The sequence below is a fragment of the Silurus aristotelis genome (assembly GCF_946808225.1).
Source record: "Silurus aristotelis genome assembly, chromosome: 29".
In the NCBI taxonomy this organism is placed as follows: domain Eukaryota; kingdom Metazoa; phylum Chordata; class Actinopteri; order Siluriformes; family Siluridae; genus Silurus; species Silurus aristotelis.
The window spans coordinates 11,254,635-11,279,295 of record NC_139602.1 but is presented as its reverse complement, the minus strand read 5'-3'; the positions used below and the strand labels follow the sequence as shown (position 1 = coordinate 11,279,295).

Genomic DNA, 24,661 nt, shown 5'->3' with positions numbered 1-24,661 from the left:
TGCTGGTTCTGGGATTTGAACCTTCCTCGTAATATTCCAAAAAATTCAGAACATCTTAGTCACTGAGTGTTCACATCCCATCTTCCCCTTTATAGTTTTATATCATATAACATGGTTATAGACGAAACCCAACTCCGCTCATACACAAATTTATACAATTTATACTCTACCAAAATGCAAGGAGATAAAAACTTTTAGCTATTGTTACATTTGTGGAAAAAATACTGTGTGTCTGCAAAGTCTAATATCAGAACAATTGCCCACAAATATAACATATAACATTATGGTGTACGTGGAAAATCTGAGTGTTTCCTATAACTATTAGCTCATCATCAAGGATAAATCAAACGGCTGACAATGTAAAGCTGTAGAAGGTTGCTGACACTGATACGAGGAGGTGTAGGATGTGTAGGAGTGTGTCTATGTGTGTGTGTGTGTGTGTGTGTGTGTGTGTGTGTGTCTATAAGTCAACCCATGTAGACATTAGTCATGGTGGTGCGTCAAATAACCTGAAAAATATCCTAATGTTCGTCAGAAGTGTGTTTAATAATGATTAGAGGGACTTGAAACGACACCTACACGGCTGTGAAAAGGCGAGCGACACCTACACCACACCACAACACAGACCCCCAGGTCACACACATCTTCTACCCCGGGGGGATTATTTTACATAATGAATGTCAGGACCTTAGATAAAGCAAAAAAAAAAAAAAACAGAATATGTGAAAAAAAGTACGCTTGAAAAGACCAAATATCATGTGGAAATGCTGCAGAGTGAACTTCTGTTACATTCAGAGTCATGATGTAGGATTATTGTAGAAATTATTTATAAAGGATTCAGTGAAGCACTTTTAAGTTTCCCATTATATCTTTAAAGGAACAGACACGCTGTACTGTATGTTGTTGTGTATAGAGGTTGGTCGCATTTGTTTATCTTATATGCAAAGTCATTTATGAATCATGCTTTGTTACTACTTATTATGGGTTAATATTAACAGACACGTGTGTTTTCCAACAACCATCAACCTGCTGAACTCATTACACTACACTGTTAGAACACTGATGTCTCACTGGTGCGTTTTTACTACTTTATTGCTTGGAATCATCATGCAGTTCTTCTGCACCCTGTAACTCCTGTATATGATTGTAAATGCATTGTAAGTTGATTTATTTGTAAGTCTGTATACTATCTGTATATACACTAGAATGCTCTTGTTAATACCTCATATATTGTACAATCATGCCCATATTATATTCTTTCTTTTTCTTATATAGATGTTTATACACACACACACACACACACACACACACACACACATCTCCATGGACTATGATATTTGTGGATGATATTGTGATTTGTGGTGAGAGTAGGGAGCAGGTGGAGAAGATCCTGGAGAGGTGGAGGTAGAATGAAAGTCAGTAGGAGTAAGACAGAGTACATGCGTGTGAATGAGAGGGAGGGCAGTGGAGGGGTGCGGTTGCAGGTAGAAGAGGTGGAGAAGGTGGAGGAGTTCAGGTACCTGGGGTCAACAGTGCAGAGTAATGGAGAGTGTGTTAGAGAAGTGAAGAAAAGAGTGCAGGCAGGGTGAAGTGGGTGGAGAAGAGTGATAGCAGGAGTGATTTGTGATGGAAGAGTATCTGTGAGAGTGAAAGGGAAAGTTTAGGGGATGGAGGATGGAGCCACCAGTAAGGAGGAAAAGAGGATGACCAAGAAGGAGGTTTATGGATGTGGTGAGGGAAGACATGCAGGTATTTGGTATGAAAGAGACAGATGTAGAGGACAGAGGGGTATGGAGACGGATGATCCGCTGTGGAGACCCCTGTTGGGAAAAGCCAAAAAGGAGAAGATACTGATACTGATTTATTGTAAATATATTATTTATTGAACATATATTTACTTATTTATCGGCACTTTTTTTATGTGCACAATGCTGTTTGCACTTTTTGGTAGATGCTAAACTGCATTTTGTTGCTGTGTACCTGCACTATGCAATGACTATAAATTCTTTGATGGTGATGGTAAGATTTGCATTGGAATAAAAGTTAACGATGTGATGCATCAATTTAAAAAAAGTGTCCATTAGATACAAGCTGATGTTTGTATCACGATGCATCATTTTTAACATATTTGTGTAAGTAAAGAAAACAATATATTTATATAAAAACAATATTTGTGACCAATATTTAATATGTGGCTCGATTTCTCTAAACTGTTTCACACTACAGACATGAGGCATGTCCTAAATCACATAGAATACAGATTAACATGGCAGAGGTAGAGCCCTTAGAATAAAGTCCAAATATCATTTTAATTATGAATATGAGACATTTGTGTAGTATCTATAGGTTTAGAGTCCATGAAGAACTCTCACGCTTTCAGTGATGAATTAATCCACCTTGTAATACCATTATGATGCCCCATCTATAGAAACCATTGATATTAGAGAAGGGCAGTAGATCAGAACACTGCATCACAGACAGGAATCTCACACAGTGTGAATGAACGTCATCACTAAAGTAAAAAACCCAATGAACACAATTAAACACGTCTCCTTTCACTGTAGCCACAACTGCACCTCCCACATACATCTCCAACAGAAGCATCGATATTCACCTCATCACATCACCCAGGGGTTTGCTGCGTTTTTTCCCAGTGAATTACGGTTTTCCTGGGCATTTGAAAAGAAGGCAAATTGTGTGTTTTTGTGTAAATTCTTCAAAAAAATTAAGAAAATATCAAAGTATAAACGGTTCATTAAAAACTTAACAACTGTCCGGCTTTTCATTAAAAGTCTGTCATGTGAATGTCCTTAAAAAGTGTATCTGTCTACATTACGTTTCTTCTCCTCTGGCAGTTGTTTATGGAATGAAGAAACAGCTGAATATATTGTAGATTGTGCAGTTTTCTACAGATGCATGTTGTGAGGTTTGACTAGTGATGCTCTCTGACCGTCCAATCAAAGGGCGTGAAAATACTGACGTTATTCTACACCTGCTAGAGGACCTCGGAGTCTAAAACGTTAAATGTAATTCACTTCAAGCAACATGTACTTTACGCTTTATACACATTCACAGTGCTGATTCTGAAGGCCTCAAGGCAGATATTGACCCCAGCACCACGTGATGTGACAGCTGAAATCTGATTGGATAGAAACTTTAACATAAACAGACACTAATGGAATCAGTACAACCCAAAGAAACATGTTCACATGAATATTTATCGGTTCTCCACCAACATCGTGAAACATGTTTCACGATGTTGGTGGAGAACCGATAAATATCAGGAAACTAATCACGTCTGAATAAGGTGGCAGGTCACGTGATCAGCAGGTTTATTTGTGCATCTTTTCTGTTCACAAGACTCATTTAATAGCAAATATTATTTTTTAGACAGATATCTGATTAAAAATGTAATTAAAAAAGTTTGAATATATTAACATCAGAGCTCCGACATTTTATTTCGATTATTTTTTATTATTATATGACATTTTTTTTTTTTTTTTTTATCAGAATGATTTTTTTTATTTGATTTCCAACAAAATTTTAGGACAAATCAGACGCTTTGGTTTTTTTTGTTTATAAATCAAAATCTATATTAAAAACTTTTTTCTTCGTAAAAAAAAAAGTCCGGAAAGGGTTACAAACTCCAGCCGGAAGTGTTTCTCTTAGCCCGGAAGTGGACATCGTGGGGAAAAAAGAGAAACAACAAGGACAGCGACGTCAGGAATCGAGTTGGTTTAAGTGCAAACTCCGTGATTATAAGCGGAAAAATCACCCAGGAGAAGATTTCACGGCGTTTTATCGAGAGTTTGGATTGAATCTCGGTTTCGAAGCGGAAGTGTTTGGTGAGTGTTAGTTTGAATCATCCCGTAAAAGTCGTCATGTTGGGGCTGAAATTCCAGTCTGGCCAATGAGGAGTGAGTGATCTCACAGATCTCCGGCTGTTTCAGAGAAAAGATCAAGAGAATAACACGACATCACACCTCAAATGTGAGCAAATTAATGTGCTTCTGAAAATGTGTGGAAAGTAAACGTTATGGTTGTGTGTTGTAATGAATGTATAGGAGGTTTATATGAAGCTGGAGAACATCACAAACATGCAGTAGCACATACAGAACCAACCTAAACAAACCTGAATCAGCCAGAACAAACCTGAGCAAATCAGATCTCCCTGAACCAACCAGAACCAACCTGGGCAAACCTGAATCAACCAGAACCAACCTGAGCAAATCTGAATCAACCAGAACCAACCTGAGCAAACAAGAGCCCCCAGAACAAACCTGGCTGTGATGTTCTGCAACAATAACCAGTACAGATGAAGAGGAACATAAGCAGGAACTAATGTTCTGGTTTTGTGCTGCAATGATGTAGATGTGTGTATCATTGATATTTAAAGCTGCAGTATTAAACACTGACCAGTTTATGTTTCATTCTCTTTTTACTCTGTAAATGACTGGAAAACTTCGGCACTGAAGGCAGCGATGATGTGATGGTGATGTAGCGATGGTGATCTGATGATGGAGTAGTGATGGTGATGTAGTGATGATGTATTAGTGATGGTGATGTAGTGATGGTGATGTAGTGGCGATGATGTGATGATGCAGTAGTGATGGTGATGTAGTGATGATGATGTAGCGATGGTGATGTGATGATGCAGTAGTGATGGTGATGTAGTAGTGATGGTGATGTAGTAGTGATGGTGATGTAGTGATTATGTATTGGTGATGTAGTGATGGTGATGTAGTAGTGATGGTGATGTAGTGATTATGTATTGGTGATGTAGTGATGGTGATGTAGTAGCGATGGTGATGTGATGATGCAGTAGTGATGATGATGATGTATTAGTGATGGTGATGTAGTAGTGATAGTGATGTGATGATGCAGTAGTGATGGTGATGTAGTGATACAGTAGTGATGGTGATGTAGTGATGATGTGATAGTGATGTGGTGATGGTGATGTAGTGGTGATGATGTGATGATGCACTAGTGATGGTGATGTAGTGATGGTGATGATGTAGTAGTGATGGTGATGTAGCAATGGTGATGTGATGATGCAGTAGTGATGGTGATGTAGCGATGGTGATGTGATGATGCAGTAGTGATGGTGATGTAGCGATGGTGATGTAGCGATGGTGATGTAGCGATGGTGATGTGATGATGCAGTAGTGATGGTGATGTAGTGATGGTGATGTGATGATGCAGTAGTGATGGTGATGTAGTGATGGTGATGTGATGATGCAGTAGTGATGGTGATGTAGTGATGGTGATGTGATGATGCTGTAGTGATGGTGATGTAGTGATGGTGATGATGCAGTAGTGATGGTGATGTGATGATGCAGTAGTGATGGTGATGTAGCGATGGTGATGTGATGATGCAGTAGTGATGATGTAGTAGTGATGGTGATGTGATGATGTAGTAGTGATGGTGATGTGATGATGCCGTAGTGATGATGCAGTAGTGATGGTGATGTAGTAGTGATGTGATGATGCATTAGTGATGGTGATGTAGCGATGGTGATGTGATGATGCCGTAGTGATGGTGATGTAGCGATGGTGATGTTATGATGCAGTAGTGATGGTGATGTAGTGATGGTGATGTGATGATGCAGTAGTGATGGTGATGTAGTGATGGTGATGTAGCGATGGTGATGTGATGATGCAGTAGTGATGGTGATGTAGTGCTGATTATGTGATGATTCAGTAGTGATGGTGATGTAGTGATGATGTAGTAGTGATGGTGATGTAGTAATGAACTATCGGCTATCCGCAAAAATCTTTATCCGATGTTTTTTCTGGCTTCCGATCTGCTGTCATTACGAGAGCGGCCTCTAGAGGTGAATAACTGACACCACGTGCTGTTTGTTTTCACACGAGACTGCGCGCTGCACGGAGAGCTCTATATTATATTTATTATTTATAATTCATTATTGAAATAATTATATTTATTAATTCGTACATTCATATTTATTTCATTTACCACATTTACATGTTTTTTATTTTTGGAAAAAAAGATTTTTTTAATCCAGTATCCATTGTAAAACGTTTGTAATAATCGTTTATTACTCGGTTATCGGTAAAATCGGTCGCTCTCTAGTATAAAGTACATAAAATGAGTGTTCAATGAGGAAAACATAAAGTGTCTTTTATTTGTGATTGTGTTTTAACAAGATTTGTTGTATAACAACACTTAAGAGGGATTTCGATGTTTCCTGACGTCACAGTGATCGACTCACAATAATGATCTTCTGAAGTTTTGATGATTGTTTATGTTTTGTTTACAGGATTGTGTGGAATAATGGACTGGATCCGGAGCGTAAGTTTCAGAGGTATCGTAGCTGAGCTCCACTTGAGCGTGTTATGCCGTGCATAGCGAAAAAAAAAAAGTTCCCAGAATCCTGCACTAACCTGAGCCGGTTAATTGCTCACCCTCTTTGAGATTAGTAAACTGTGTTTGACGGGGAATGACGGAGCCCTGAGCCTCATCAGTTTGAGCTTTTTCATGAATGATGGACGTCGTGGATGATCCAGAAGGGCTGAGTGCCGGGACGTGTCCGGACGATGGATCAGCGAGTGGGGAATTCTGTGAGGAGCCTGTGCCGAGCATGTCTGAGGAAGCGGAAACACCTCGGCAGGTGCCTGAGGATCCGAACTCGGAGACCGGCACCTCGAAACAGGAAGAGGACTCGGAGAAAGCGGACGAGTGCGGGTGTGTAAGAACTAACGGGGGTATGGAGGAACTGGGGGAAGACTGTGTATTCGATGAAGTGGATGATGAGAAAGATGGCTGGAGAACAAACGTCGCCGGGAAGGACATGTCCGGATCTCGGGGGAAGAAAGGAAAACAGAGGAAGAGCGGCTCAGTATCAGGAGATCAGTTTTCATTTTGGACTTCGCCTTCGTCCTTTTCCTCGTCGTCCGGAGCGAGCAGACACAAGCAGATCCGCCGGAGGAACCACCATCATCATAACCAGGGGCGCCTGAAAAGACAAACCGGCTTCCAGGTCCTGGCAGCATTCCGGGATTTCCTGTCAGTATCCGTCAGCCCATGGAGTATCTCCTGCATTCATATGGTGGTGGACCTGATCGTGTCTCTGACCCACCACTGCGGCGTCGTTGTCGAATCTGGAGCGATTGCACTTTACGACCTTGGAACGCTCATGCTCTTAAAGGTCACCGACGTCCCGGGAATGAAGCAGGATTTAAAGCGAGCTGTGGATCGGACCTGGAGTTCTGGTGCGGCCCTCACAGCCTGGGTTTACAAAACCACGAGTACTGCACGCAACGCGCTGGTTTCTGCTTTCGGTCTCCTCAGCAGCCTGGTGTTCCTCTGTGCCGGGGTTGTGAGGAGCATCGTCGAGAGGCTGGGTGGAGACCGAGGCAGGAGATGGTGGCTCAGTCTTCAGAATTGCTGGATTATAAAGAAAGTGGCTGTGATTACCGGAAGGATCAGAGGATGGCTTTGGAAATTTATACGTGGCTCTGCGGAGGTGACTGCAAATCCAGAGTCTCCATCCAGGACTGAGAAGAGTCAGCCTGGCCAGGAGCTCGAGAGACTGCTGGCATTAGCACAGGTACCCCAGAGTAATGTTCATGAGCTCATATTCTCTCTGTGATAGCAAATATCCATGAAATGATAATGAATCAACCCTGTGGTGCAGATCCCTGAAGATGAGCTGGACCCGTTTAACGTGTTGGGCGTGAACACTCACGCCACCGATTCAGAGCTCAAACGGGCCTATAGACAGCTGGCTGTACAGGTGAAGTTCTAATACACAATTAGGATCAGTGTTTGGCTTTGTAGTGAAAACTGAAGAGCCAGGTTAAAATTGGTGGAGCCTTAAAAACATCAAATTCATGTTTCACGGCACGTGTGTATATGGATATCGATTTCTTTTGTACGTTCAGGTCCATCCAGATAAGAACAAGCACCCTCGAGCCGGCGAGGCTTTTAAAGTCCTTCGAGCAGCATGGGACATTGTGAGCAACCCAGAGACCCGCCGCGAGTACGAGCTGTAAGTGGTAAAATGTGCAAAACAGAATGCAATGATTTGCAAATCTTCTAAATCCATATTCAATTTGCAGTAAAACAAAAAAAAACCCCATCAAATATTTAAACTGCCAATATGTCAAATTTTTAACAAATTTAATGTCAATTAAAATTTGACAGCTACAACACGTCTCAAAACAGTTGGACAAGGCCACGTTTCTAACGTGTAGCATCACGTCTTATGTCCGTATACATCTGGAAACTCAGAAGACCACGTTTTGGGAGAGGAATGTTGTGTAATGTGTGTCTGATACAGGATTCTAGCTGCTCAGCAGTTCTGGGTGTCCTTTGTTGTGTTTTTAATTTCATTATGCACCGAATACTTTTATTATGCGCCAAATGTTTACTCTTCTGCTACGTAGTCATGCTATTGTCTTGCTCAAATTTGGAAGGTCAATCCCTAAAAAAGATGTTTGAATGGAAGCATTTGTTGCTTTGAAACCTGTATATAGAATTCAGCATTAATGGAACCTTTCCAAAAGTGCAAACTGCCTGTTCCACATTCAATGATGCACTGCCATACCATCAGAGATGCGGCTTTTTAAACTGAGCCAGATGTTCTCCCTCCTCTTTATCAACGTTACCTTTTTACTTAAAAGATTTATTTTTCTATGTTCTATCGTGAATAGAATATGGATTTGGGACATCGGCACATAATTGCATTCTCTTTTTGGTTATATTTTACACAGTGTTCCAACATTTATTTTGGAATTGGGGTTATATTTATTTCTGTAAGTAATCTGAGGTTTGTTGATGCTCTGATAACAAAACCTGATTTTTATTTATTTTTTTAACACAACAGGAAGCGAATGGCCGCGTCAGAGCTCTCCAAGTCGATGAACGAGTTCCTGACGAAGCTGCAGGATGACCTGAAGGAGGCCATGAACACTATGATGTGCACCAAGTGTGAAGGCAAACACAAGTAAGGCTTTAAAAATATTTGCTACGCAATACTTAATGTAATAGAGTTAGAAATCCTTCTCATTAGTAATATAAATGTCGCACTTTGTGCCAAATATTTGCACTTATATTGTACCTATCAGTGCGAATAACAAGCACCTACAGGTACCTTTGCGTTTTTACTAGAGATACAGATTAGCTAGGTTGGGTAATACTCGCCGATAACCGATTAATCGACCCCTAGCTTTTAAAATGAAAAATGGGATAAAACTAAAACAAACATAACACTCCATGTAAAATAGTAAATGAAATAATGAATAATTATATAAATAAATATTGAGAAAAATAAGACAAGCATTCAAACTGAAACAAAAAGTAACACCCCAAATAAATAAAAACAGTTACATCCTAAATTAATAAAAAATAAGGTAGGTAGTTTCTTTCGGCTTCTCCCGTTAGGGGTCGCCACAGCGGATCCTCCGCACGTTTGATTTGGCATATGTTTTACGCTGGATGCCCTTCCTAACGCAACCCTCCCCAATTTATCCGGGCTTGGGACCGGCACTGACAGTGGCTGGGGATGGTTCCCTGACCGGGAATCGAACCCGGGTCGCAGCGGTGAGAGCGCTGCATCTTAACCACTAGACCACCAGGGGACAAATTAATAAAAAATAAGATCATTTCAAATAAACAGCACGTGGTGTAAGTGACTCGCCTCTAGAGGCCGCTCTCGTACTGTGTAACACAACAGGGAAAAACGGTATGGAAATCAGTATGGATTTTTTTTTCCAGATAGCAATCTCTAGTTTTTACTTTCTGGTGCTGCGTGGGTTTTGTTCTGCAGGCGTTTTGAGATGGACCGCGAGCCTCACGAGGCACGTTTCTGTGCCGAGTGTAATAAACGGCACAGCGCTGAGGAGGGAGACCTGTGGGCCGAGTCCAGCATGCTTGGACTGAAGATCACCTATTTCGCCTTTATGGACAGCAAAGTCTACGACATCACTGGTATTTAAACTTACACTTTCGCAAATGTATAAAGTTTTTGTGTTTCGTTGCTTTCGTTGTAGTGAATTTTTTCCCTATTTGTGTCATGGCACAGAGTGGGCCGGTTGCCAGAGAATAGGAATTTCCCCTGACACACATCGTGTCCCATATCACATTTCTTTTGGTTCCAAGAGTAACAGCAGCTCCAATCGCCACAGGTAATGACCTTTACATTTCTTAAGTAATAAACAACAGACTTAAATTTTGTTTACTGGAATGAACAGACAGTAAAAAAAAAAACAGGCCCCGCCTCTTTTACAGAGATAGACACCCATGCCATGCCTCTTTTACGCAGATAGACACCCAAGCCACACCTCTTTCACGGAGATGGGCACACCCCATTCACAGAGATAGACACCCAGGACACGCCCTCTTTACGTAGATAGACACCCAGGACACGCCCTCTTTACGTAGATAGACACCCAGGACCCGCCCTCTTTACGTAGATAGACACCCAGGACACGCCCTCTTTACATAGATAGACACCCAGGACACGCCCTCTTTACGTAGATAGACACCCAGGACACGCCCTCTTTACGGAGATAGACACCCAGGACACGCCCTCTTTACGGAGATAGACACCCAGGACACGCCCTCTTTACGGAGATAGACACCCAGGACACGCCCTCTTTACGGAGATAGACACCCAGGCCACGCCTCCTTCATAGACATAGATGTTTGAGGCACCTCTTTCACCAGTTTATACCAGTAAAAATAGTTATATTCCCTGTCTCGCTGTCTCAGATCTCCCTCAGGCCACGCCCCCGCTCCAGGCTCTCCGCCAGACCTGCAGGATTTCTTCAGCCGCATTTTTCAGGGTGCTCCAGGAGGCGACACCTCATCTAACGGTGGATTCTTTTCACCGGGATCGACCCCTAATTACCCCGGGGGCGGCTCAAGTCCTCCTCCTCCTCCTCCTCAGCCCGGCTTTTTCCCTCAGCGAGGGGAGACGAGCGAGAGCTGGAGCGAGGGAGGAAAAGTACAGCGTCGGAGGAAAAAAGCCCGCAAACCTTTTCAGCGCTGAGCTCTGGCAGGACGAGCTACGACGCTCGCGTAGGAGAACAACGGACTGCGGCGGCGCCTGGGGTTTGTTCTCGACTAGACAACAGGCAGGTCGAGGGACAGAACGGAGGGGTCTGAGAATGTGCACGGGGTCATCTCGGTGCCAACAGAAAGTCGAGGAGATGCCGTAAAATAAAACGGTATCAACGTTTTTGGGGTTTTTCTTTTTTTTTTTTACTATGAGCTCATCGTTGCTGAGATAAATGGCTTTTTTTTCTTTCTTTTTTAATTTTTCTAGCTTCCTGTCAGGCAGGTATGCAGTAGCATGGCTTTCTCTTTTTTTTTATCATCAGTGTTTTTCCAATCCTTATTAACAATTGGCCATGTAGAGACACCTCAGGGATGATCAGTTGTTCAGCGAGGGCAGAAAGACACACAGCTCACAATATCACAATAACGATCATCCGTAAGTGGTGAATACATTTGTTCCCCGATTTCTGTTTTGTTAACTTCGAGGTTCGTTTTGAAGCAGAGGCTCGATGTGAGGTGCAGAGAAATGTCATAAATCCTCCATGAGGACTGACTTGGTTAAAAACAGCTGGTAATATTGTCATTTCTTTCGTTCTTCTTCTTCTTTGTGTTTATTTTCTATGAAGAAAACCAAAACTGGCATTTTCTTGTTCGTCAAATGACACATTAAAGCTCCACTCAAATATTTCTCACTCAAATATAGTCAATCAGCCAAAAGTGACTGGGTTTGGTGTTTGGAATCGTACATCCTCAATCGTACAAGTGAGATGTTCACCTGAGATGTAAATCGAGGCTGCTTCATTTTGACTCCTCCCATGGCCACGCCTTCCTCACGCTACATTATAGCGACATCTACATCAAGCCTGATTTATACAAACGCATTTTTCGTTCTCAATTTAGTTTTTACTCTACACACTGCACAAAAACGGCGCTTTCTAAATGTCTCTCTCGACTGGAAAAAAAATTTTTTTCTGTTGTAGCGAGGACCGAAAGAGAAAATTAAGATATTAAAAAAATATATATTATTACGCAATGTATTTCCAGTCATGTGACTTCTTCAACTCCTGTGGGTTTACATGCAGCTCCAACTGTGATGCCGTGAGCTTTTTCAGAGGTTTTTTTTTTTTTTTTTTAATGAATTGATTTATTATAATTTTATTTTTAAACGTTTTGAAGCAGTGATTATATTCATATCGATCTAAATGAACGTGGGTGCAGCCTGTGACTCTTCCCTTCACTGGGATTAAGGGATCACGCCAGAAATGAAAACGTTTTCGTTGTCCCAAAACAATCGTTGAAACAAAGCAAAAGAATGGACAGAGCAATTTAATAACAAACAGCATACAAAGAAATTCAATGCAGCGGCTGATTTCGTTTTTTTTTCCTGTTCAGACGAATCTAAACGTACGATTAACGTTCGGAATTGTCGTGCCACTTTTTTTTTTTTTTCTTTCTAAAAGCTGAAGTCTTGGTGTACAACCATCATGTGATTTTTTTGTAAAGACCCTACACAAGGCACCACTGTGTGGAGGTCATTGGAGTTCGTTCAAGCTCCTTCCTGTTTTTGGTTTCCACTTCCTGTTGCACCTGGTTATCGTTGGTCATGCGTGTAAACTTTATAACCGAGTACAGTACACTGAAATGGACAGCTGGATAGGCCACGCCCACAAGAGTCTAGATCTAGTGTGCACACAGGAATGATACACAGTGTAAACACAGATTAGATGTGTGAGTGTGGGGGTGAGGGAGTCTGATCACATCTTCTCTCCTGTTCTCCATCTCACACAAGTTCTTCTGTTAGAGACGTCCCATTTGGACTCCACAGAACTTTCATCCACTCATTCACCACCTTTCCCAGCCGCAGTATCTAAATATATTTCAGGGAAACAGATTTCATTAACACTGGAGTTTGTTTTGGCTGAATGACTGCATTTGGGTGAAGAAAGACATTGTGGATGTTTTATTTTTTTGGAGGGTTTTTTTGGGGGGGCCAAAACCACTCATTGACTTACTGTCTGCAAATTTACACCCAAAAAAAAAAAAAAACCTTCGCCGCTGTTTTGGAACAAACTGAAATGACCATCACACTTTTCTACGAAGAGCAGAGACGTGCGCTGGGACCGAGAGGAGTTTGTGTTTATTTTGAGGACATTTTATTGAAATGAGGCAGGTGCAAACATTTCCTTCATACACACACACACACACACACACACACACACACACACACACACACACACACACACTAACAGAACAATATCAGAATTCCACATCATTCACTCCTTGAGAGAAAGTAAAGAAGTTCACGAAGCCCCGCCCACTCCCCTACAAGCTTCACTACGATTCTCACGAAATACTTTCTAACACGTCACACGTTCACGCACGCGCCACATTCGTGACTCGACTTTAAATACTGTGATGCGTTGTTTTTTGGGGTTTTTTTTTAGAAACTGTCTGGTGAATATTTATGAACCTGATTAGCCTTAAACGAATGAAGCGGTTCTTCTGTTTACGAGATATTTCTATAATCCAGTATATTTTTTGGTTCCTCCTGTTTTTTCACACCATCACATGCATGAGACAGACAGACAGACAGAGAGACAGACAGACAGAGAGAGACAGACAGATAGAAAGAAAGAGAGAAAGACAGACAGACAGAGAGAGAGACAGACAGATAGACAGACAGACAGACAGAGCGAGAGACACAGAGAGACACAGACAGACAGACAGACGTGTCTGGGGGCTGCGCTGGAGGTTAGGAATGAGATGAAACTCGCATATAAAGTGGAAATATTGGCGATACGGTCATTTTACGAAAGTTTCCTATTTAGAAATCACTGAGGAAAAAAACGGAAATAAAAGTTTTGGACGGAACTCATGATGGAATTATAATATTTTATTATGTTTAATCTCAAATTGAGTTTCTTCCCCCCGTCTTTATTAGATTGGATTTTTTTTTAGCCTGGATGTTGATTTGTTGCTTGTTTTTTATCGTTTATGTTGCTCAGTGTTTTGTAAAAACATGATTTAATTTAATTTTTATTTTTTTTAAACAAAACAGTCCATTTGTGTGTGTGTGTGTGTGTGTGTGTGTGTGTGTGTGTGTGTGTGTGTGTGTGAGTGATTTGCTGCGACGGCAGAAGTGTGACCGCTTGACTTTATATCTCCGACTGAATCCGAACCTCCGAATCCGAGACGCCGTGTTTTCCGCATCGCAGAACGTCCTGGAGCAAGAAGTGAATTTCAGCCTGTATGCAAAAAAGATTTATATGATTTAACAAAAAAAAACAAAAAAAACAAGACAATCATTCTAATAATAATTATAAATATCTAATAAATAAATAAATGGTGCGGGACACTTTTGGAGTCTTGAAGGTTTTATTCCATCCGGTTCCCACGATTAATTGCTGCTTCTTTTCATTGTTTCATATTAAATTTGATTTCTGTAACACCAAAGTCTTCTGTCATTCTTTTTTTTGTTTTGTTTTACTTCTGAGGAGCAACTTATACGTCTTTGTTGGTCTGATGCAATTTATTTACCCACATGCCAACAGATGGCAGCACAAGGCTGCACGCACAGTCACAGGGAGCACCGACCTTCATAAATCAGCGTGCCAAAGGTCATTGTCCCGTGTACACCTTGAGCCGTGCGACTTGCACGTGATCGTCGGAGAACAATCCCTATGATCTCACCAGATTTGGCTCCTGCTGACTTCGCCCTCTTCCCAAAGATGAAGCTCAAAAATTGACGTTTTTAAAACTTGTTGCAGAGATCCGGCGTGAATCACAGAAGATTCTCAACATGCTTTGAAAAGAAGAGTTCAAAGACAAGTTTCTGAAAAACACTGTGAACGCTGTATCGCTGTGAGGTTCCTCTCCAGGTTCTTCTGCGTCCCTCAGCCTCTCCTCTGTAATCAGAGGGTGGAGTCGGTGCTTTCCTCAGTTTGTTTTAGGAAATATTTATTTTTCGTTGCTATATAAAATAAACTCTTTTAAAATGCATTAGACGTTTTTAATGACTTTAACACTAAAAACTCACGAATGCAGTGATTTAGCATGAAGATCCGACTTAATAGTCTCCAGAGTGCAGAGATTTTGAAGCATTTATAAGGAAATTGTTTTTCTTTTTTTTTCCCCACAATAAATCTTGTTGGGTCAAGCAGACCAATTATTTTAGAATTATACTCTAATATTTACCTGCAAAAACTTTGCAGGTAAAACAATCGCCAGACCTCCATCTTTCTGGCTTTTGTGGAGGTGCGGATGTTTTTACATGCAGTAAAAACATCCAGCACATGTACTATTAAGATCAGAGATGTCCTGAACATGGAGATTTTTAATGCGGAGGAAGAGCACCACAGACGCATTATTTGCTTTGAGAATTTTGATGGAGAAGTATAGAGAAGGTCAGAAGGAATTGCATTGTGTGTGTGTGGATTTAGAGAAAGCGCACGACAGGGTGGGGAGAGGAGTTGTGGTATTGTATGAGGAAGCCTGGTGTGTCAGAGAAGTATGTGAGGGTGGTGCAGGACATGTATGAGGACAGTGTGACAGCAGTAAAGTGTGCAGTAGGAACGACAGACTGGTTCAAGGTGGCGGTTGGACTGCATCATGGATCGGCTCTTAGCCCTTTCCTGTTTGCAGTGGTGATGGACAGGTTGACGGACGAGGTCAGACAGGAGTCTCCATGGACTTTGATGTTTGTGGATGATATTGCGATTTGTGGTGAGAGTAGGGAGCAGGTGGAGAAGAGCCTGGAGAGGTGGAGATATGCGCTGGAGAGAAGGGGAAGGAAAGTCAGTAGGAGTAAGACATGTGTGTGAATGAGAGGGAGGGCAGTGGAGGGGTGCGGTTGCAGGGAGAAGAGGTGGAGAAGGTGGAGGAGTTCAGGTACCTGGGGTCAACAGTGTATGTATGTTTTAAAGACAGTGGCATTGAGTAAAAGACAGGAGGTGGAGCTGGAGGTAGCAGAGCTGAAGATGTTGAGATGTTCGTAGGGAGTGACGACGATGGACAGGATTAGAAATGAGTTTATTAGAGGGACAGCACATGTAGGACGTTTTGGAGACAAGGTGAGGGAGGTGAGATTGAGATGGTTTGGACATGTGCAGAGGAGGGACATGGGGTATATCAGTAGGAGAATGCTGAGGATGGAGCCACCAGGAAGGAGGAAAAGAGGAAGACCAAGGAGGAGGTTTATGGATGTGGAGACATGCAGGTAGTTGGTTTGGAAGAAGCAGAAGTAGAGGACAGGGGGGATGGAGACGAATGATCCGCTGTGGAGACCCCTAATTGAAGCAGCTGAAAGAAGAAGAGCAGCATGACTTTCAAAAACGCTTATATTTGTATCAATATCGGCAATAGTGATCTTGAAAAAACTTGCCATTGTATCGACAAAAAGAAAGTCGTATCGCCTATTCTTTACTCTTTACTGCCATCTAGTGGACATTTACATAACTGCACTGTGTTAAAGACCCCGCCTCCATATTTTAAAAACATTTTTCTGGCTAATCAAATAAAAGAGGGGGTGGATTTAGACAAGGATCGCATCGATTCCCCTCTAACGGTTTAAACATTTTGAATTAGATATTAACATTTTAATATATGTCGATTTTTATTATAGAATTTGTAAACAGATTTTTTTTTAAATGTAAATCTTTTCATTAAAAAAAAGAAATCACTGGTTACATCAAATCAGGCGCTAGGGGGCAGCAGAGGCTTTGGCGCTGTTCATGTCTCCACATTAACGAACCGTAGAAGAAGACTGCGAGAGCAACGTGAGAGCCATGCCGAAATCAAAACGGGATAAGAAAGGTGAGGAAAAGCACATTATATTACATGTATATCTTTGTTTTATAAAGTGGATTTGTCACGTGAGTCACCTCAGTTAGCACGTTAGCTGAAAAAACGATCAAATTAAATCGATCAAGCATATAAATAGGAATAAAGTTCAGTAATCAGCTAACGAGCTAAAGCTAAAGTTCAGTCTCCAACACCTACATGAGCTTCTTAGTGGATCTGTGTGTCCTGGTGAGAGAAAGTGTGAACTGCTTCTCCTGTACTGTTCATTCAGTATCAATCCGACGGAGAAAATGAGTTCCATGTAAAAACACGTGATTTCACGTGGACCTGCGTGTTGCTGCTCACGTCTCTGCTCACTTTCTGTCCACAGTCTCTCTGACCAAAACAGTGAAGAAGGGATTGGAAGCGAAGCAGAACCTGATTGAGGAGGTCAGTATCTTCATTTTACTCCATAAACATAAAGTTTCGTTACCAGTAGATTTTCACCAATTCTTATTTTCCCCATTTGTATTTGATCCCCAACCTGTGGCTCCTTCTAAGGTCTTTTTACTCCAACTTTTCAGCTCATGTTACTTCTGCCCACCCCTGGGCCTGGTTCCATCAACCCCATATATCTTTATTCTAAATGAATTTTAATCATCATCTCTCTGTCTCCTTCTTCAGCTGCGTAAATGTGTCGACACGTACAGGTACGTGTTCATCTTCTCTGTGGCGAACATGAGAAACAGCAAACTGAAAGACGTCAGAACAGCATGGAAACACAGCAGGTGAGACACACACACACACTCACACACACACACTCACACACACTCACGTGACTTCACCCTCTGTCTTCTGACTGCCAACTTGTTGTGATGATTCCAGGTTTTTTTTCGGGAAGAACAAGGTGATGATGATCGCGCTGGGAAAAGGACCCACAGATGAATACAAGGACAATTTGCACAAGGTACCTGATCATGTTTCTGGATTTTTTTTGGGTAATTCTGGAGCAGATTGCAGCAGAATTGTGTTTTAAACAGTTTGCACTGTCTGGCGCAGGTGAGCAAATTCCTCCGAGGAGAAGTGGGAGTTCTGTTCACCAACAAAACCAAGGAGGAAGTTCAGGAGTAAGTACAGTAGTGTGAATTATTATTCTCTTTCATTTGACTGACACAAAACCTCCAGAAAAGCTTGTCTGCTAAAATGATACTAACAGATAAAATTTTAATGCGGAAGTCAGAAAGAAATTGTTTTCAGGTTGTCATCAGTGAACTGATGAATGGTGACTCTTGAGAGCTTCACACACCTCATTCTGATCCTTGAGGTTTCACCATCTTTCCATCAGATATTTTAACGGGTTTAAAGAGATGGATTACGCTCGGGCGGGGAACGTGGCACAGATGGCAGTGACGCTCGACGAGGGCCCCCTGGAACAATTCTCCCACTCTATGGAGCCTCAGCTCAGACAGTTAGGACTTCCTACAGCGCTTAAAAAAGGTAACGACACCCCAATGCCTCAAAACAAGGAGGAACTTTAACAAACCTACATTTGTGTATATAAAACATGGCTATAAAGAGGAATGCGCTACAAAATGGTTTCTGCAGTATTCGAGCCCTCCACAAGGGGGCAGTCAAAACGAAATGAGCCGTGTCTTGAAAAAAAGAATGTTAACGTGAGTAGATATTGATGTGGGGCACACTGGGGCTGATTGACGCTCACTCTTTATCAAATCTGTCTGCAGGAGTCGTCACGTTATTAAAGGACTACGAAGTGTGTAAAGAGGGAGACGCGCTCACGCCTGAACAAGCCAGGATTCTGGTGAGTCGTTCATTTACACCAATCCACATCAACCACTAAACCTGCACCCAAGACAAAACCCACCAGCTGCACTTCTCCACGTGATAGACACGCCTCCTCCTCCTACTCCTCCAGGTTGAGTCATGATGTTACCAGCCGACCAGAACATCATTATTAGGAGTGCATTTGATTGCTATATTAAATAAAAAAAACCTATATATTATAAACGTTTTCACACCTTGATAAACTGCGCACCTGTGAGATTTGGCGCCGCTAAACGTGGTGGTGCAGCAGTAATAATGGTCCGTGGGGAAACACGGCTCTCTATGTGGAGTTTAATGGACTAAACGGATTTTGTATTTTGATAGGTACAGTGAAACCTATAGTATGATGAGAAACAATCCAATTTCAGTTCAGTCCAGATGTTCAGGGAGCTCCACTGAGAGACATGAAGCTGTTTCAAAAGTTTCTCCAAACTTTGTTCTTGTGATTTCTGAACTTCTCAGGAGCTCCCGTGATGGTACTCTGGTGTTTTGTAATTTGTTCATTATTTATTAATTACACTCTTGGTGTGTCACCCAGATGTGGATGAGGTTCCTCTCAAGGTTTCTTCCTCATACCATCTCAGGGGTTTTTGTTCGCCCATGCTTGGCAGGCTGTAGGTATCTGGTTCACTCGCTCTGTATTTCTTCTAGAAACTGTTCGGGACCGAGATGGCTGAATTCAAACTGACCTTAACGTGCATGTGGAATTCAGAGACTGGAGATTTCCAGCTGTTAGCAGGCGGTGATGAAGAGGCCATGCAGGATGATGACGATGAAGAAGAGAGCTCATGAAAAGACACAGCAGACAATGGACTTTCCACGTGGACGCGTCGGGTTTACCCGCGTGATCAGTTTCTTCGCCGCGTGTTGGACGCGTGACTCACGTGTACGTCTCTGCGTGAACGTTTTGTACAGCTGATCGATTTTCCTCCACTTACTATAAAAAACCTTTTACGCATGTGAGTGAAAATGTCTGTTTATTTATTACTAATATCCAAATGTTTAGTGCAATTTATTATCCATCAAATATAAAAAAAAAAATAACTTCAGAATTACAACAAAAATCACATTTCTGCTTCAATCACAACCTCAGACCTGCTTCTCAGATCATCTGTGGAAATATTCTGAACGTTATAGTAGATCTTCTTCTTTCACTCGACATCCACGTCGTGTCTGGAGTCTAGCGGAAGTAGTTCGGACACTCGTGAGCCACTAAATCCCAGCCACGCTTGAAGGCGTCCACCACTTCCTGCTTCAGAGGACCTGCTTCAGATGCTGCTAGATTCTCCTGAAGCTGCTCCATGGTGGACATCCCGACGATCACGCTGTCTCCGAGCTCCGGCTGAGAAACACAGACGCGATTGCTCACGATTTTTAAATTATCCGGCAAAACGTTGCAGTTTATACAGAGTGCACGTTTATCGACACGTGACGCACGTGAAAATCCGACTGGTATGAGGTGGCATCAAAAAGTACTTTATTTACATTTCCACTCTCTGTGTGTGTGTGTGTGTGAGATCCACAGAATCTGTGTATGGAATCTTACACAGTTTTCAACCACCACATTGAAATGTACACAGAAAGCTGTGTGCAAAAGTTTGCATCCCCTTAAGATTGTGTTCTTTTAATCATCTCAACTTATTATTTATCTTTCAGTTTACAGAATTCACTCATTACTTTTGGAGATAAATTGTGTCAAATAAAGGCTCGTTGTTTATCACGATCACTAACGACATGGTAGAGGATGCAAACCTTCTCTCCATCGTTACACGTTCTATATTCAGTATTAGATGTGGTACCTTCAGCTGAGAGTGATGATAGATCCAGCGTATGGCGGCCGACGTCAAGCTCGGCTTCTCAGAACCGTACGCCGCGTCGAGGGCCTTCAGGATGCCCTCTATCGCCTGGAACTGGCTCTCTTTCCAAAACCTAGAAGATTTACACCAACATCAACGTGAAAATACGCAACACACGTTCACGTCTCAACAATCTGCTTATGGTTTTGTCCAAACCGAATCAGAACGATGGATCACAGCAGCCCGATAAAGGTGACGAAGGCTACCTGGTGGTCTAGTGGTTAGGATGCGGTGCAGCCCGGGTTCGATCCCCGGTCAGGGAACCAACCCCAGCCACTCTTAATGCTGGTCCCGAGCCCGGATAAACGGGGAGGGTTGCGTTAGGAAGGGCATCCAGCGTAAAAACGTGCCAAATCAAACATGCGGAGGATCCGCTGTGGCGCCCCCTAATGGGAGAAGCCCATAGTGTTTATTCCCAAAAATCCTTCATCAGCACCGGTATGAAAAATGCTCACGTCCCTGCACTGCGCATGAACAAAAACGCCTCGTTTCCGCCAGACGTTTTTACTTCCGGATCTTTCCAAGACGTCTGTTTTCCAAAGCCATGGTTTTTAAACATATCCACTTTGGAGAGCGTTTAGAAAAAGCTACATTTCCGTTGACTATAAACATCTCTTGTGGACGAAAAGCCGAAACAGAGGAAAATGCGTTTTCAAAAGAAAAGTGCATTAATGACGACACGGACAGAGTGGTGTTGTTTTTTTTACGAAGTTATCAGAATGTGACGATTTTAACTGCATCACAACTGGTGTGTGGTTAATTTATTAAAAATCTGACGTACAAACGATTTAATATCCTCACAACGTGATTTGCCTTAAATATTCCTCCTCGACGGTGTCACCATTCTATTAACATTAAGATTCTGAATCGCAACTAAGTGGTTTTTTTTTTACGTGTTTATCCACAGGGTTCAGCACGAGCGCGTTTCAGCCACTCAGCAGCGCTCGACGTATATATGACTTGTAGATGAAATGATTCCCGGGAGCATGTAATTGCATACCTGTCCCTGTAGGTGGCAGCCCAGCTACTTCCAAAGAAGCGTCCTGCAGGCTGAGCTCTATCTTTATCTGCGTAATGGTATTTCCCGGTCAGCAGGCCTCCTGATTAAAAGATTCCAGAGCATCGTTTCAGTCTGTGTTCAATGCAGGTGATGTGATGTGATGAAGTGAGGTTCTTCTCAATATGTGCAGCAAAATGTCTCGAAGAAGCCAGAAAGAAATCTGCTGCTCTCTGACCTCTGTTTAGCTCACATTTAATCAGAGTTGGAACTTTGTCCATTTAAAGGTCTCAAGAGTTTTACACATTTGATATGTTTATTGACAATAAACTGCCCCCTGCTCCCCCCATAGTGAAGCATGGTGGTGGTTGTATAGTGATGTGGGGATGTTTTTTTTGTTTTGTTTTTTATATCACAGGGAATGAAGCTCCGGCGCACCTGCTAGCGGATTGTACGCGTAGAACCGCATGCCGAAGTACCGCAGACACGGCAGCAGTTCGGTCTCTACTTGTCGCGTCGTGGCGTTGTACATGCCCTTCAAAAAGATACACGTAATCAAAACCTGCGTTCAGATCTATTCAATAGAACGCGTATGAGATTAGACAGAATGAAATACTGCGACTGACCTGGTAGACGGTCGGGACGATCCAGTTGTTGTATTTGCAAATGCTGCAGATTTCGGCCACTTCCCACGAGGCATAGTTCGATAAGCCAAGCTCTTTAAACTTTCCCTGATGATACACAAGGAGAAAAGATGCATCAGTGCGAACATCTTCAGATGTAGAAATCTCAGCATGGTACAGTATGGTTGAATTCTGGCTCGGGCAGATCCTCAGCTACATCACTCCAGTCCTAGACATGGTGATGTTCTTCTAATGCATTAGAACTGATTATTTTATTCCCTGGCCCCTGGCGTTCTACCTCTTTGTGCAGCTCGTTGCAGGCCCTCAGCGTGTCCTGGACGGGGTTCTCGTGGTCTGGAGCGTGCAGGTAGAAGATGTTGACGCTTTTAACACACAGCCTCTTGAGTGAGGTCTCCAGCTGAGAACGCACGCTCTCCGGCTTCAGGGTCTTACCGTCCCAGGGGTTCGCTTTGGTGTCAATTAGAACTGAAAGACAAAATGCACGAATTAAAAATATAACGACGCTGGAAATCGCAGTTTACTGGAGAACCATTGATCAGATACCTCCAATAAATAAATCGGAGCAGCAGGGTGAGGTAGCGCTCGTCACGACATTATTAACACGGCTCGTTATGAAAACAAAGGGAACAGGGAGCGGCGGGTTAAACCCTTAGTGCCACGTGATGCCCGTGAGAAAGCATCACGTCTTTCCAGAGCGACGAGTTTTTAACCCGAATCGATCGCACAAACGTTTGTTAGCGCTGAGATGGGCGTGTTCAAACGAATCCCAGATCATTTTAAACAACTCTTCAGCAGGAGTTTATCTTATTTCAGATGTCTGTAGTTCCAAAAATCATTGTTTATTTATTTATTTATTTTTTTATCAATTAACTAAATGGGAAGTGGGTGAACGGAAGAGAAATCCAAATCTAATCAATATTTGGTGTGAGCATGGACTCTTCAACACTTGCACACAGATATTGAAGGAACTCAGCAGGAAGTCGTTCCAAACATCTTAAAGAACCGCAGATCTTATGAGGATCCTTAAATCCTTCTGTCTCGTGGAATCATGTAATCCAAGATCGAAACCGTTCTAAAACTTGCGCATTATGATCGTTGGAGAACAATCCACATCATTTCACTTCCACAATCACCCGTGTGTGTGCTGCAGTATGAATATATGATAGTGTGTGATTTATAGTGATAAGAAGCCGCCAAAATCAATATTGTGGTTAAAAAAAAAAAGTTTAATTTTTTTTATTTCTGATGCACCTCCACTAGGGGTCGCTAAGGAGTCTCAAGTTTTTTTTTTTTTATTGTACTGTATTTATATTTTAAGTGAAACTGATCGTTTTGTTTGACATTTACATTAACAGAATAAAATGTGCTGCTGTTTTTTATTTATCAGGTTTATAGAAAAAATAAGTCCTTATGAATAGATGTGTCTTGCAGCTAATCGCTTTCTGCTGCATTTATTAGAAACGTATACAAACTGACTGTCAGATTAAATGAAATGTGTTTGAATTGAGTTGTGGGGGGGAAATCGGGGTCGTGGAAAATCTTCAATGTTAAAATAATCTGAAAAAAGGTTTTTGGAACCACTTTTCTACAACTGATAATGAGCTTTAGAAAAGAGTGGATAGTTTTTATTGGTGTTGGTTTGTATAAAAGTATTTAATATTATTTATTTTATTATTATGATGATGATGATGATTTAAATCCGTGCTCCTGTCCTACCCGTCTGAGGAAGCGACATTCCCCCGATGATGGTCTCCGCGCTCCCGTCGTTGTACATGAACGCGGTGTCGAGGTTGTTGTGCCCGCGCGCCAGGAACGCGCTCACCATCTTCGCGCTCGCGTCCGCGTCCGCGCGGCCCCCGAACGCCATGGAACCCATGAGCGTGGCCGGGATTCTGCGAGACGAAGACGACGACATGCTGGCCTTCAGCGCCGAGCGTGTCAGCCTGGGTATGAGTGTCAATGTGAGTGGGAGCTCCCGGAGCGCACTTCGACCTGCTCTCAGAACCACAGCGCTCTGCAGGAGCATACTCTTACCGCGCGTCACTGTCACCCGTGCCGTAAACACGGGGCCAAAGGTCGTAAAGAGGACGTAACGGGACCGTCGCACAAGTCCCAACTTTGTACTCACGCGAAAAGAAGGGACGTTTCAAAACAGCGTTTTTAAAAGACCAAACTCAGTAAACACATTAATAATGCATATTATCTAAAGACAAGCAGTTTGGTTTAATTTGGTCCTTTAATAATGTCTTATCGCCTTAAGCCACGCTAAGTTTTTTTCCTTAACAGATTTCTATGGGAGAAAAACGCGTAACTAAACACGTGAAGCGTTCGTATTTAGGAGTTTCATGTGCTTGTCTGTACGCGGTATACTTTAATATTTATGTCTTTACTGAGTTTGGTCTTTTAAAAACACTGTATTTGACTTTGCCATTAGGGACTGTCGCAAAAGTTCCAACTTTAGACTAAAACGAAAGAAGGCAGGACGTCTTTGGTTTTGGCATCAAAATGTTTGTTTAACAAA

The 24,661-nt window shown here is 42.2% G+C and overlaps 3 protein-coding genes across 3 annotated transcripts; 2 read left to right on the top strand and 1 right to left on the bottom strand.

The window, feature by feature from the left end:
- The first annotated feature begins 3,648 nt into the window (after positions 1–3,648).
- dnajc14 (DnaJ (Hsp40) homolog, subfamily C, member 14) lies at positions 3,649–12,195 on the top strand. Its single transcript, XM_083535664.1, has 8 exons — positions 3,649–3,845; positions 6,282–7,571; positions 7,659–7,757; positions 7,906–8,012; positions 8,850–8,969; positions 9,792–9,952; positions 10,047–10,149; positions 10,736–12,195. The coding sequence occupies exons 2-8, from the start codon at positions 6,504–6,506 to the stop codon at positions 11,013–11,015; spliced, it is 1,938 nt and encodes a 645-aa protein (XP_083391790.1). The 5' UTR covers positions 3,649–3,845; positions 6,282–6,503; the 3' UTR covers positions 11,016–12,195.
- Positions 12,196–16,694: 4,499 nt separating this feature from the next.
- On the top strand, positions 16,695–19,613 carry mrto4 (MRT4 homolog, ribosome maturation factor). Its single transcript, XM_083535666.1, has 8 exons — positions 16,695–16,834; positions 17,193–17,251; positions 17,486–17,589; positions 17,687–17,768; positions 17,861–17,928; positions 18,147–18,298; positions 18,544–18,620; positions 19,295–19,613. The coding sequence occupies exons 1-8, from the start codon at positions 16,807–16,809 to the stop codon at positions 19,433–19,435; spliced, it is 711 nt and encodes a 236-aa protein (XP_083391792.1). The 5' UTR covers positions 16,695–16,806; the 3' UTR covers positions 19,436–19,613.
- On the bottom strand, positions 19,604–24,222 carry akr7a3 (aldo-keto reductase family 7, member A3 (aflatoxin aldehyde reductase)). The gene is made up of 7 exons (XM_083535665.1): positions 23,857–24,222; positions 22,418–22,605; positions 22,123–22,227; positions 21,935–22,031; positions 21,500–21,599; positions 20,443–20,572; positions 19,604–19,985 (listed from the first exon to the last, which is right to left on the bottom strand). The coding sequence occupies exons 1-7, from the start codon at positions 24,164–24,166 to the stop codon at positions 19,824–19,826; spliced, it is 1,092 nt and encodes a 363-aa protein (XP_083391791.1). The 5' UTR covers positions 24,167–24,222; the 3' UTR covers positions 19,604–19,823.
- Between the last annotated feature and the right edge of the window lie 439 nt (positions 24,223–24,661).